The 12,112-nt window shown below is 38.6% G+C and overlaps 2 protein-coding genes across 2 annotated transcripts; one reads left to right on the top strand and one right to left on the bottom strand.

Annotated features, from left to right (window-relative positions):
* Positions 1–3,250: 3,250 nt before the first annotated feature.
* LOC110943385 (uncharacterized mitochondrial protein AtMg00810-like) lies at positions 3,251–4,564 on the top strand. The gene has a single exon (XM_022185136.1). It carries the CDS (start codon positions 3,251–3,253, stop codon positions 4,562–4,564), a length of 1,314 nt encoding a protein of 437 aa, XP_022040828.1.
* Positions 4,565–5,067: 503 nt separating this feature from the next.
* On the bottom strand, positions 5,068–5,580 carry LOC110938990 (uclacyanin 1). Its single transcript, XM_022180921.2, has 2 exons — positions 5,412–5,580; positions 5,068–5,315 (listed from the first exon to the last, which is right to left on the bottom strand). The coding sequence occupies exons 1-2, from the start codon at positions 5,578–5,580 to the stop codon at positions 5,068–5,070; spliced, it is 417 nt and encodes a 138-aa protein (XP_022036613.1).
* Positions 5,581–12,112: the final 6,532 nt, after the last annotated feature.

Raw genomic sequence — 12,112 nt, 5'->3', positions numbered from 1 at the left:
CGCGCATGAAAGCTTGCTCACGTATGAAGGTGAGTCACGCGGCGTAACCGTACCCGCGCATGAAAGCTTACTCACGTGGTGTAGCCGTACCCGCGCATGAAAGCTTGCTCACGTGGCGTAGCCGACCCGCGCATGAAAGCTTGCTCACGTATGAAGGTGAGTCACGCGGCGTAACCGTACCCGCGCATGAAAGCTTGCTCACGTATGAAGGTTCGGCCACGCGGCGTACCCGCACATGAAAGGTTGCTCATGTATGAAGGTTTGGTCACGCGGCGTACCCGCACATGAAAGGTTGCTCACGTATAAAGGTGAGTCACGCGGCGTAACCGTACCCGCGCATGAAAGCTTGCTCACGCGGCGGGCTGTACCCTCGCATGAAAACCTTACTCGCGCGTGATGGGGGTTGTAATTGTTTTAGACATAATAGAGAAGGCAAGGTTGTACCTTGTTTGAAGTTCACTTGTGTCACATGTCGGAGAAAAATAGTTCATCCTTGTTGCGCGCGATATGCTTGGTGCTGTAGATGACAGGTGATTCGTTGCGCGCGACTTGATTGCTGCGGTAGGTGACAGTTGGTTGTAAAGCGCGCGACGCGGTTGATGCGGGAGATGGCAGGTAGTCAGTTGATGCGCGCGGCGTGATAGAGTTGTTCGCCATGGATGTTGGATGTTTGAAGCGCAAGTGATATGAACCGAACGGACCATGGGTGTCGGTAACTCGTAACCGTGTGGCCGGACGCTGTTGACGTGCAGGTTGTTGGCGTACAGGGCTGATTGCATGGTGGTGGAAACGTTGTTGTCTGCCATTGACGGGGAGCATTTGCTACGCGTGACGGTATGGAAGAGATGTCTGTCATTGATGGCGGGTGGTGGAACCGCAACCGGACTCCGGTTATCCGGTAAATTAGAAAAATGAATTTCCAAAATGGTATGTAACCAGGACATGGCGACAAAATATGGGCCTCCTAGTACACCTTTTTCTTTCATGTCAGTATGTGTCCCCCTTCAACAAATTTCATGTGCAATAGGGTAATACCTTGTGCAGTGTTGATGGTACTTCTTCCCACTGCAAATTACTTTTTCTTTTAAAAAGCCTGGTGCACATTTGTTTAGAAATGTTTACAACTGGCACATTTTTTTTATTGTTTTCAATAAAAAATGAATTTAATGTTCATTTGTATGATGTGTATCTCATGCTTCTTGTATTTTTTATTCAAGAAAAACATCTTTGAGAAGAACGCCGATGTTGTTCATCTACATCATATAATAGAAATAAGCAGGTAGATGAAAAAGTAATTTCTGGATTTGGATTTTCGGTACAGAAAAAAGGTGTTCAACCGAATAAAAACCCAGGTCTTGAGGGAAATCCAAAATCTTGAGTTTTTTTTTTTTTTTTTGACAGAAAATTGTGTGTAAATTTCTAAAGATTCGACAGTTGTCAAATATTTTAAAAGTTTAAATGAACATATGTTATCATAGGAAGGTTCACCTAGTTGGGCTAGTTAACCGATTGGGTTGGACAAGTAAAGAAAAACGGATTTAAAGGAATGTGAAATGTGGAGCCCCAACCCGGTTCCACATAACCACCGACCTAATATAACCAACATGCGAACAACCCAAATCCGATTATCCAATTCTTAAATGTGTTATCATCCATCAGCTTAAGTAACTTGAGCATCACCACTTGTTAGTTTCTACCACCACCTTCCAAACTTCAGATGCGTTTCATTTAAAATATATTAAAACGTTAAATATATGATCCGTAAGGTAGATATTGGAATTTGGATGTTTGTTATATTCCTTCTATAACCAATTCAAAATTGATTGCATTTCAAAGAATTATATACACTACAATATATATGTATTTTCTGATCAAGTTTGAGAGCTTAGGCTATGCGGTATGGTGACCATCCTCCCTTGAAGGATGATCCGTCATCTAGGCGTCACGTTATTGTTCCTTTGAGGATGATCCATCATACTAAAACAATGAAAATGAGAGGATGATCCTACCCCACAAGTTTACCTTTTTTTAAATTCATCTACTTTTTTTAACATTTATCAAATAAGATAGAAAAATAAATTCATTAATATTAAAAAACATTACATAAACTTAAAAAAAAATATAAACTTAAAAAAAATCCTAAGAACTTAAATTCATTATTAAATATAAATAAACATACACTAAAAAATGGGATAAAAAGGTTGAATTTATATAAAATTTGAAGGATTTGGAGTGGGGTTTGAATTATAGCCGTTTTTTATAAAATAAAGGCAATTAATTTTTTTTTATTTCTAACGGTCAATAAGCATGGAAAAGGGGGCATTTTTTTGTCTTCTTATGGAGCGTCCCCAACGTCTCAAAAGAGACGGACACGACGAAGACGGGGGGCGGGGCGGTGTGTGGATGGGCGCCGGACCAAAACGGAAGGGGAACGACCCCTACCGTGTATTCTTATATGCACTACAATCGTAATATATATCTCTCATTTCAATATAGAAATGAGCATGCTCAACAATTAATATCAATAACTACAAATCCAAAATTCATTATTTATTACACTATTGCCCAATCCCCTTGGAACTTACATATGATAGATCGATATTAAAAGGAGTCAATATTAGATTTCCATAATTATTTTAATTGTAATTAATTTTAGGGTTTTGTACATGTCTATATATATTTGAGGAATGAGAATAGAGGAGGCAAGAAAGCCATTAACATTAAACCCTAGCATGGTATCAGTGCTTATCCACACCCAGGGAAAACTTATACCACCATCCACAAACTCGAACACCGTTCTTTTCCGTGCGTCTTCCTTGGATACCCACTCACCCACCGAGGCTACAAATGCTTCAATCTCGAAACCAAACAAATTATTATATCTCGCCATGTCGTGTTTGATGAAACTACCTTTCCGTTTGCTAACCATATATCACCTAAACCCTCCTATGACTTCCTCCAAACCGGGCTCTCCCCACTGTTGTGGCCCGCTGTCCAATTTCCCCTTCCCCAACCCTTACCGGCCCATACCACCTCCACTCCACTATCGGCCCAAAGCTCCCCGGCCTACACCCCTCCCACTCCCGTCTCGGCCCAGCCTCCTACCACCCCTCTCTCGGCCCAAGCACCTCCACCCACTGCCCAGCCTACCCCATTGCCTAACACATCCGCTCACACTACACCTATACCTACCACTATACCGAACCAGCCCACTGCCACCCAACCCACCCGTACCATGCGAACCCGCGCAATGGACAGGATTACCAAACCTAAACGGCAACTCAACCTTCATACAACCACCACCACACCCGTCGTCCCCCTACCTAAAAACCCAACCGAGGCCTTGTCCACACCGGTATGGCTTCAGGCTATGTCCAACGAATTCGATGCTCTTATTAAAAATGATACTTGGGATCTCGTGCCACGTACACCAAACATGAACATTATTCGTAGCATGTGGCTATTTAAACACAAGTTTAAGTCAGACGGTATGTTAGAACGATACAAGGCACGTCTTGTGTGTGACGGTCGGTTACAACAGGTGGGTATTGATTGCGGAGAAACGTTTAGTCCAGTCGTTAAACCGTCTACTATACGTACGGTATTGTCGATTGCATTATCAAAGTCATGGCATGTTCATCAGTTAGACGTTTCAAACGCTTTTTTGCATGGTAAATTAAATGAGGTTGTATATATGTATCAACCTATGGGATTTCGCCACACAGGTTTTCCCGATCACGTCTGTCGGTTGAAAAAGTCATTGTACGGGTTGAAACAGGCGTCGCGGGCATGGTACCAAAGGTTCACTGATTATGTGTTAACATTGGGGTTTCGGCAAAGTAAATGTGATGCTTCGTTGTTCACATTGCATGACGATGCAACAGTTGCCTACTTACTTCTCTATGTTGATGATATTCTTCTTGTTACATCAACCGACCAGCTTCGACATCAGTTGATGGCTCGCTTAGCCAATGAATTCGCCATGAAAGATCTTGGGCCACTCAGTTTCTTTCTCGGGGTCGCTGTTACTCGCCAACATAACACTATGTTTCTTTCTCAACAGTCATACGCTTTGGATATCATCGCACGGGCCGGGATGCAGTCTTGCAATCCCGTCACTTCCCCGGTTGACACGCACTCCAAGTTGAGTGCTCACTCCGGCGAGGACTTTCATGATCCTACTCTGTATCGTAGTCTCGCTGGAGCGCTACAGTATCTTACGTTTACCCGGGCCGACATCAGTTACGCGGTGCAACAGGTTTGCATGCACATGCATGCCCCGAAAACAGGTTATTGGAACGCCTTAAAGCGCATCATTCGGTACATCAAAGGCACCACCTCCTACGGCCTTACCCTATGCTCGTCCGCGACTCCTTCTCTCGTGGCATACACCGATGCAAATTGGGCCGGTTGCCCTGACACTCAACGGTCCACGAGTGGTTATTGTGTCTATTACGGTGATAACTTAATCTCATGGTCATCTAAACGCCAACCTTCCATATCTCGCTCCAGTGCCGAAGCCGAATACCGTGGGGTAGCTAACGTGGGCGCTGAAATTTGCTAGTTGCGCAACTTGCTTCTTGAGCTTCGTCATCCTCTCATTCGTGCCACATTAGTATACTGTGACAATGTGAGCACTGTTTACTTATCAGGTAATCCGGTACAACATCAACGTACGAAACACATTGAGCTCGATATTCACTTTGTGCGGGAACAAGTTCAACGAGGTCAAGTGCGAATCCTTCATGTGCCTTCTCGTCACCAAATTGTTGACATATTCACCAAGGGGATGCCCCGGATACTTTTTGATGATTTTCATTCCAGTCTCAACATTCGACAACCTCCCGCTTCGACTGCGGGGGTGTAATAGGAGTCAATATTAGATTTCCATAATTATGTCAATTGTAATTAATTCTAGGGTTTTGTACATGTCTATATATATTTGATGAATGAGAATAGAGGAGGCAAGAAAGCCATTAACATTAAACCCTAGCAGATATGAACAATTATTAACAAACACACACACAAAAAAAAATGTATAAAAGCCGAGACACGCAATCCTCAATTTTAAGTTATGTAGTGTGCTCCTTGCAGTACTGCAGGACATGGCTTGACATCGACCCAAAACTTCAGGCCTTTCTTACAATCCTCTCCGACGGCACTGGATACAAAAACCCTTCCCGGGGTACGTAGGTTGACAACATTCCTTCCACAATGAGCGAGTGATATAAGTGGTTTCTCAAGATTACAGTTATCCAATGAGGCTTGATCTGGTAGTAACACTACATTGTGTTTTCCGTATTCGTAATTGAAAACTGCATCAGCAATATAGATAATTTAATTAGGTAGAAGACTTATTAAAAACACCAACAAATCAAATCATGTATGATTAATTATGTATAAGAATATACCAAGTCTGTCTCCTTGAACATATTGCTTCCCGTCGGCCCAAGCTTGGAAATCAACACCCTCGTTCCAACCTTTACATTCACCAACCGTATATTCCACAGCTCGAACCCATGTAGCTTGAGTCACTATTGTTGCTATGAGGATGAATATACACAAATTTTTGTTAGCCATTTTAATTGCTTCTTGTTGCATTCTTCATATATCTTGGACTTCCAATTTATAGAGAAAGGAAGCATGCTACAATTTTTCTCCACCATGATATTTGTTTGCCTAATGACCTCTTCAAATATGCTAAACCATCCTTTCATTACTAAATTAAACACACACACATATATAACTCCGTACTTGTAAAATTATAGTAAATGAAAGAAAACAATTTTAATCACTAGATCTTTTAAAAGATGCATCTATAGTTTTAGTTTCTAAGCGTGGTGGGTACCCCTCATGCGTTTTCTCCTTTCGTTAGGGTGTGTAAGGATGCTCCCCTCGTAGGGAGTAGTCACATCTCTACCACAGTTATAACAATTCTCAAGAAAACCGACACCCTCATAATTTTTCCAACACCCTAATATATTTTAAAATAGGGGTAACTTTGTAGAATAGTAACCAAGTTTTAAAATTGTTCCAATTAGGTCACTCAAGTTTTAAAAGTGTTCCAATCAGGTCACTCAACATTCATTTTTCATTAAAATTAATGGTCTTTTCATCCATTTCATAAGTAACCATGGTGATGTGGATTTTTGTTTCTTTTTTCCTTTTATTTGATGCTAACTTTGAGTGATGACGTGAATTGTAACTTGTTTTTTTAATTTTTAATGTAATTAAAGTGTTTTTATTTTTAATAAATATAATTTCATATATTAGACGAATCCGATCCCAACATCTTATTCTTCATTTTTTTCTTGACACATAGAAAAAAGGACATGACTTGATTTGAATGTTAAGTTATCTAATTGGGACAAAAACGATCCGAGTGACCTAATTAGAACACTTTTGAAACTTGGTTACTATTCTGTGACATATTCCCTTTAATAAATCTCAATATGTCCCTAAAAACACCCCATACGTGACAACGGGCCCCAAATATCTTAAATATTAATAAAAATAATCAAGAATATGATTTTAGGGGTTTAGGCGGGCCGCGTAAGCCACCCCTTAAGCTTACGCGGAAGCCACCCCTTAAGCTTACGCGGGCCGCGAGAGAGCAAGAACGTGGCAACACCCCAGGCCGACACGTGTCATCATCGTGTCGAGCCTACTAGCTGATCCGGACGAGCTACACGTTGACCTGGGTTTGACGTGGGCCGCGTAGACCCTTGTCTATGCTTACGCGGGCCGCCTAAAAGCTGAAATCAGGCCCTATATAAAGGAACCATCGGATCTCAGTCGAATCGTTCAAAATCGTTTCTTTCTCTCAAATTTTCTTATAGTGGGCATTATACTCGGGTCTAATACCCTCCTAAATAGCGAGGTTCTGCTACGATATAAGTATTATAACCCCTGGAGACGTATTAGATACTCTGCCCGATTGATCTAGGGTTCCGTAACGGCTGTCGTGGTTCTGCCCGACGTAGTCGTTGGAATGCCGTCTCGGGGAGGGTATTACTAATGTTAAAATGGGTAATTATACTAACACACGTGCATTTGTGTAATTTATAGATTATTCCCAGGAAATCCTTACTGAAGACCCTAAGACAGCAATGTGAGTTTATCCTCTTTTTGTAAACCTATTTTGTGAAGTGTTTTACAAAACCTTAAATATTTTTCCATGCGAATAGCAGTTATTGAGTATTTGTAAGAATACAATTACAGTCGGTAAATTTGGGGTTTTGTATACAAAATTTGTTACAACCTGGATAGGAGTAACATGACCATAAGTCGGAACGATAGTACCGTGTGGTGGTAATTGATATAACTTGGAAACAAATGTAATTGCGGATGCGCCCTCAATACTGTAAAAGGGTTTTTAATTAAACTTGATTGAACTGGGATTCACTCACCAGTATTTCCCACTGACAAAATATTTTTAAAACGCGTTTCAGGTAACAAAATGTGAAAGCCAAATAGAAGCCAGCTGGACAGCACTGAAGGCTTGGAAAAGTGGCAATAAAGTTACCTAAAAATAAATAGATGTTTTACTTAAATAAAAAAGGGCGTATCCCTATGAACATATGTGTACTGAAAACTTGGGTTTTACCCATGTGTTTAATGATATGGAAATGTGGTATTTTACTCTGATAAAATATTTCCTAACTACGATCCTGATGTAAATTCCGCTGCCAAATTAGACAATAAACAAGATACCACTGAAACTGGCTCGCGACCGCCCGTTCCCGGAGATTGGGGATCGGGGGTTGAGACAACAGTCAATCACAATATGTCATGTCAACTCCCATCTTCACTCTTCATTTTGCACTCAAACATAACGGGTACTCCCCTCACGGGAGTAGTCCTTTTTTTATTTCTAAAAATTATACATTAATAATTAAAATATATTTTAAACAAATTAAAATTATATTAAATTAAAAAAGACAATACATTAGATTAAACTAAATAAAATTACACTAAATTAGAGAAAACATTACATTAATTTAAAACTAGGAAAATAAAATCATAAACAATAAAACTAAAAATTAGAAATTGCATTGCCAATTATATTTTTTTTTTTTGCAATCTCGTGTTTTCGGGCTAGAGTGAATGGCAACACTCCAGTGGAACATTGTCATGTGGCTTAGTAAACGTCTTCATATCTTGATCATACATAAGTTGTCTCACTGTCTCGCATTGTTCCGCAAGTAACGCTATTGCGTTTTCCTCTCGTTTCTTTTTTATTTTAACCAACTCCAACGCTTTTACTTGTTTTGCTTCTTTCATAGAATGTTGTTACAGCTCTCTCATCTTTCTTTTGTGGTCTTCCTCGTGAGGGTTCTTCATTTATGTTGGGTATAGAACTATTTAATTCAGTTCTAGGTGTACCCGTGTTGTAGTTACCCGAATCCTGACTTTCTTTTATGGCCGAACTACTACTTTCTTCACCCAACAATGATACTGGGCCCATTTGTCATGTTTTCTAACCACCTCCCACGTCTCAACATGATGAAAACCACTCGATTATTTTGATTGGTAATCTGTTAAGTCATTTTCATTACCTCAACATCGTCACACCCGCTACCACGTACACGATCCTACATATTGTAACAAATATAAACTTAAAGCTATAAACAAAAATAAGGTTATAGAAAATATTAAGTTATGAGTAATTTACAAAAATCGTCCTTTATGTTAACACTAAATTGCAAAGTGTATCATTTGTCTTCAAAAAGTACAAAAAAAACTTACTCGATGTTTGCAAACCCTTGACTGTTACATCCTTTAGCCTAACTACAATAAATAATCATAAAAAACAACAAATAAAACAACTATGTTTAAATATATATATATATATATATATATATATATATATATATATATATATATATATATATATATATATAAACGGGTTCAGGAGAAAACGCTCAAAACTGTGAGAACGGTGAGAATGCATCCTGACCCAACACGTGGCGCGGGGCATGATCAGGGTCCAAGGGGTTTTTTTTGTCTTTTTAGTATTCTTCTCCTTTCCCGATTTTCGCGTTTGACATGCTGCTTTATTTTTTGCATGCAAGATAATTTTGGCGTTATCTACAATTATTTATTATTTGGCGTTTTACTGTTTTTCTCAGATTTCTTCTCGTTGAATTAATTCTTTTTGTGTCACATAGTTAATTTTTTGGCGTTGTGACTTTTTCCACGTCATTTTTTGGCGTTTTGTATCTTTTTTGTTAATAATTGATTACCGTAGATTAATATTTTATAAAATTACAATAATACGAAATCAATATTAACTAATAGTCTTCTGTAGGTGGGATTACATCAGAGATGTACTCATCGCTTTGTTCATCACTTTCTTCTGATTCTTCATCATCAAATTTCATATTTGCGTATAACGCCATTATCTCGTCTCTTCTTTGCTGTAGCCTATTCTTGAATATCACTGCATCCTTGGATTTTGGATCGTTTGAAGGTGCTAAATCACAGAGTTGTTCAATGATAGATAGCAATCCTGTCTTCAACATTTCTTCCATTGGCCTTGAATATTGCACGCCGTTTTTATAAGTCAATTCAAGCATTCCTTCTTCCTCATGCATCACCCAACTGCTAAGTTTTGGTATATGAGTATCGTTAACATCATCATCATCTTCTGCCGGAAATTTTCTCTTCAGTCTTTTTATTATACTTCTGGTTCTTTCACAATCGTTGTCCATTGGAACCCCAAGGGCCAGGATATCCTTCTGAACATTTTCATTCATTCCAAGTATGCCTTTGATTGTCCTTACCTTTACCCTTCTCCTATCAGAGAACTTTATGATGAATCGTTTCTCTTTCCTTTCAAACCTCCATGCAATAAACTTAGCCATTTTTAAAGTTTTTGGCGTTTTGGATAATATGTGACGTTTTAGTCGAATTTATAATAGTAATTGTTCAAAGTAATTTTATTCTTTGCACATTGTTTCACGCTTATTTTTTTTTTGTTTTATATTCTTTGCACATTGTTTCACGCTTATTTTTTTATAATAGTAATTGTTCAAAGTAGTTTTATTATAGTTTGGTAGTTTTTTTTGGGCGTTTATGGAATTATGGCGTTTTACAAACATTTGCTCATTTTGGCGTTTTATTATATTTTCCATTATAGTATTAAAATACTTTTGTTGTTTATTAACTGAAATTACAAAACAAAGAACAGATAAAGAAAATAAAAAAAAAGTAGAAGCAATTTATGATTTAAATCTTAAGTGTCATCAGTCTCTTTTGTCTTTCGAAACTACAAGAACTATGACAAATAAATGGCGTTTTGGGTTTGGCGTTGTTTATTTTCTTTGTTCATGTGTTGAAGTGTCTTTGTGGATGTTGGAGATATAGATCAACCGTTTGTGGGTGGATGCTATCTGCCCGTCGTCTTCATTATAATCATTGAGGCCAAAGTAGCATTTACACTGGTATAGGTCTCTTCTTATCATCCAAACCTTCTTCAAGAACAAAGATGACAGAATGACATATGGGTATCATCAGTCCCTCTTTTTTCAATTTTGTCCATCTCATGCAGCAAAATCGTACAACATTCACGTAACAAATCCTTCAGCGAAACTTCATGCAGAACATTACTGAGTATCAAAGAAAAGATGTTTTGCCGTCGTTGTATTTTTTGGCATTTTACATTGAGTTGTATTTTTTTTAGCAAACACTGTGTTTTTTTGTGTGTGTTTTTTCTGTGATAAACGGAAGGTGGTGAGACGTTTCTATTTATAGATTTTTTTTGGCGCGTAATTTATGCGGGATATTATTTTTCTAACAAAAAATGTAATTAACATTTATTCGGATGTAAGGTTTGGCGTTATATATTATGGCGTTTCATATTTTGTGGCATTTTTGTAGCAGAGAGCTTAAATAAAACCCAGAAAAAAGTACGCAGTGATAAAATTGGCATTTTGTATTTATTTGACGTTTTATGTGAGAAATGGTGTTTTACCATTTTTACCCTTAATGAAGCGCGTCCACGTAATAAAAATGATGTTATTTACGAAAATGTCACCACGCCAATCTAGTCCATAGATTTTTTTTTGATCGGACGATCAATAAGCGTTCTCACCGTTCTCACACTTTCTACTGTTTTCTCTAAATCCTGACCCTATATATATATATACACACACTTATAAATATATGCAGACATCATATACAAATCCCCCTCCTTCTCTCTCTATCTCTCTCTCTAACTATCTTACCACCACCGCAACCCACCTGCCACCACCACCACTATCACCACTTCACCGCAGATCCCCCTCCTTTTCTCTCTCTCTCTCTCTCTCTCTCTCTCTAACTATCCTACCACCACCACAACCCACTTGCCACCACCACCCACCTGCCACCACCACCACCACTTCACCGTAGATCGCCCCTCCCCTTTCTTTCTCTCTAACTATCCTACCACCACCACAACCCACCTGCCACCACCACCATTTCATCGCAGATCGCCATCATCACCGGTCACTGAAACAGTATTTTTTCTACCGGTTCTGTATTTTTCACTTTTTTCGCAGTTTATTGATATATATAGGTGTTTTGATGTTTTAGGTTTTGTTTTCGGATCTATAACCCCAATTGGTGGTTCAATTGAGGTTTGATTGAATAGAAAAGTTCAATTTATTTCAAATCTTGATGATTTGTTTAGATCCATAGATGGTGGTTTAATGAATCTGTTTGTTAATTCGTCTCGGTTGAGGTGTTTGTAAACGAAGCTCTGGAGGTTGGTGAATTCTATGGTGGTGGCTAGAGTGGTGGTGGCTGAGAAGAGAGAGGGTTGTTTATGGTGGTGGTGGTGCTAAAGTGGCAGTTAGAGAGATAGAGGGATAGAGGGAGTTAAGAGAGAGAAAGGGAGAGAGAGTTAAGAGACAGAGAGAGATATGATGTATTCTTTTTTTGTATTATTAATTTTTTTTTAAAATTGTTTTTTGTTTTAATTATTAGAGATATTTTGGATAAATTAGTAAAATTACCAATATACCAAGATTTAACATTAAATTTAATTAAGTTTAGGGTAAACGACGTAACGTGTTACGGTTTGCAAACATAAAGTATGAATCTCGTCACTTTTAAAGACAAAGGACAC

The sequence above is a fragment of the Helianthus annuus genome, chromosome 5 (genome assembly GCF_002127325.2).
Source record: "Helianthus annuus cultivar XRQ/B chromosome 5, HanXRQr2.0-SUNRISE, whole genome shotgun sequence".
In the NCBI taxonomy this organism is placed as follows: domain Eukaryota; kingdom Viridiplantae; phylum Streptophyta; class Magnoliopsida; order Asterales; family Asteraceae; genus Helianthus; species Helianthus annuus.
This window is presented reverse-complemented; position numbering and strand designations above follow the sequence as displayed.

What these genes read in the sequence shown, in the direction of transcription:
- LOC110938990 (XM_022180921.2), bottom strand. Translation starts at nt 5,580, where the DNA reads ATGGCTAACAAAAATTTGTGTATATTCATCCTCATAGCAACAATAGTG. An exon ending in TGTTCAAGGAGACAGACTTG is followed by an intron (nt 5,316 to 5,411) that starts GTATATTCTTAT and finishes TTGCTGATGCAG; the next exon opens with TTTTCAATTACGAATACGGA.
- LOC110943385 (XM_022185136.1), top strand. Translation starts at nt 3,251, where the DNA reads ATGGACAGGATTACCAAACCTAAACGGCAACTCAACCTTCATACAACC.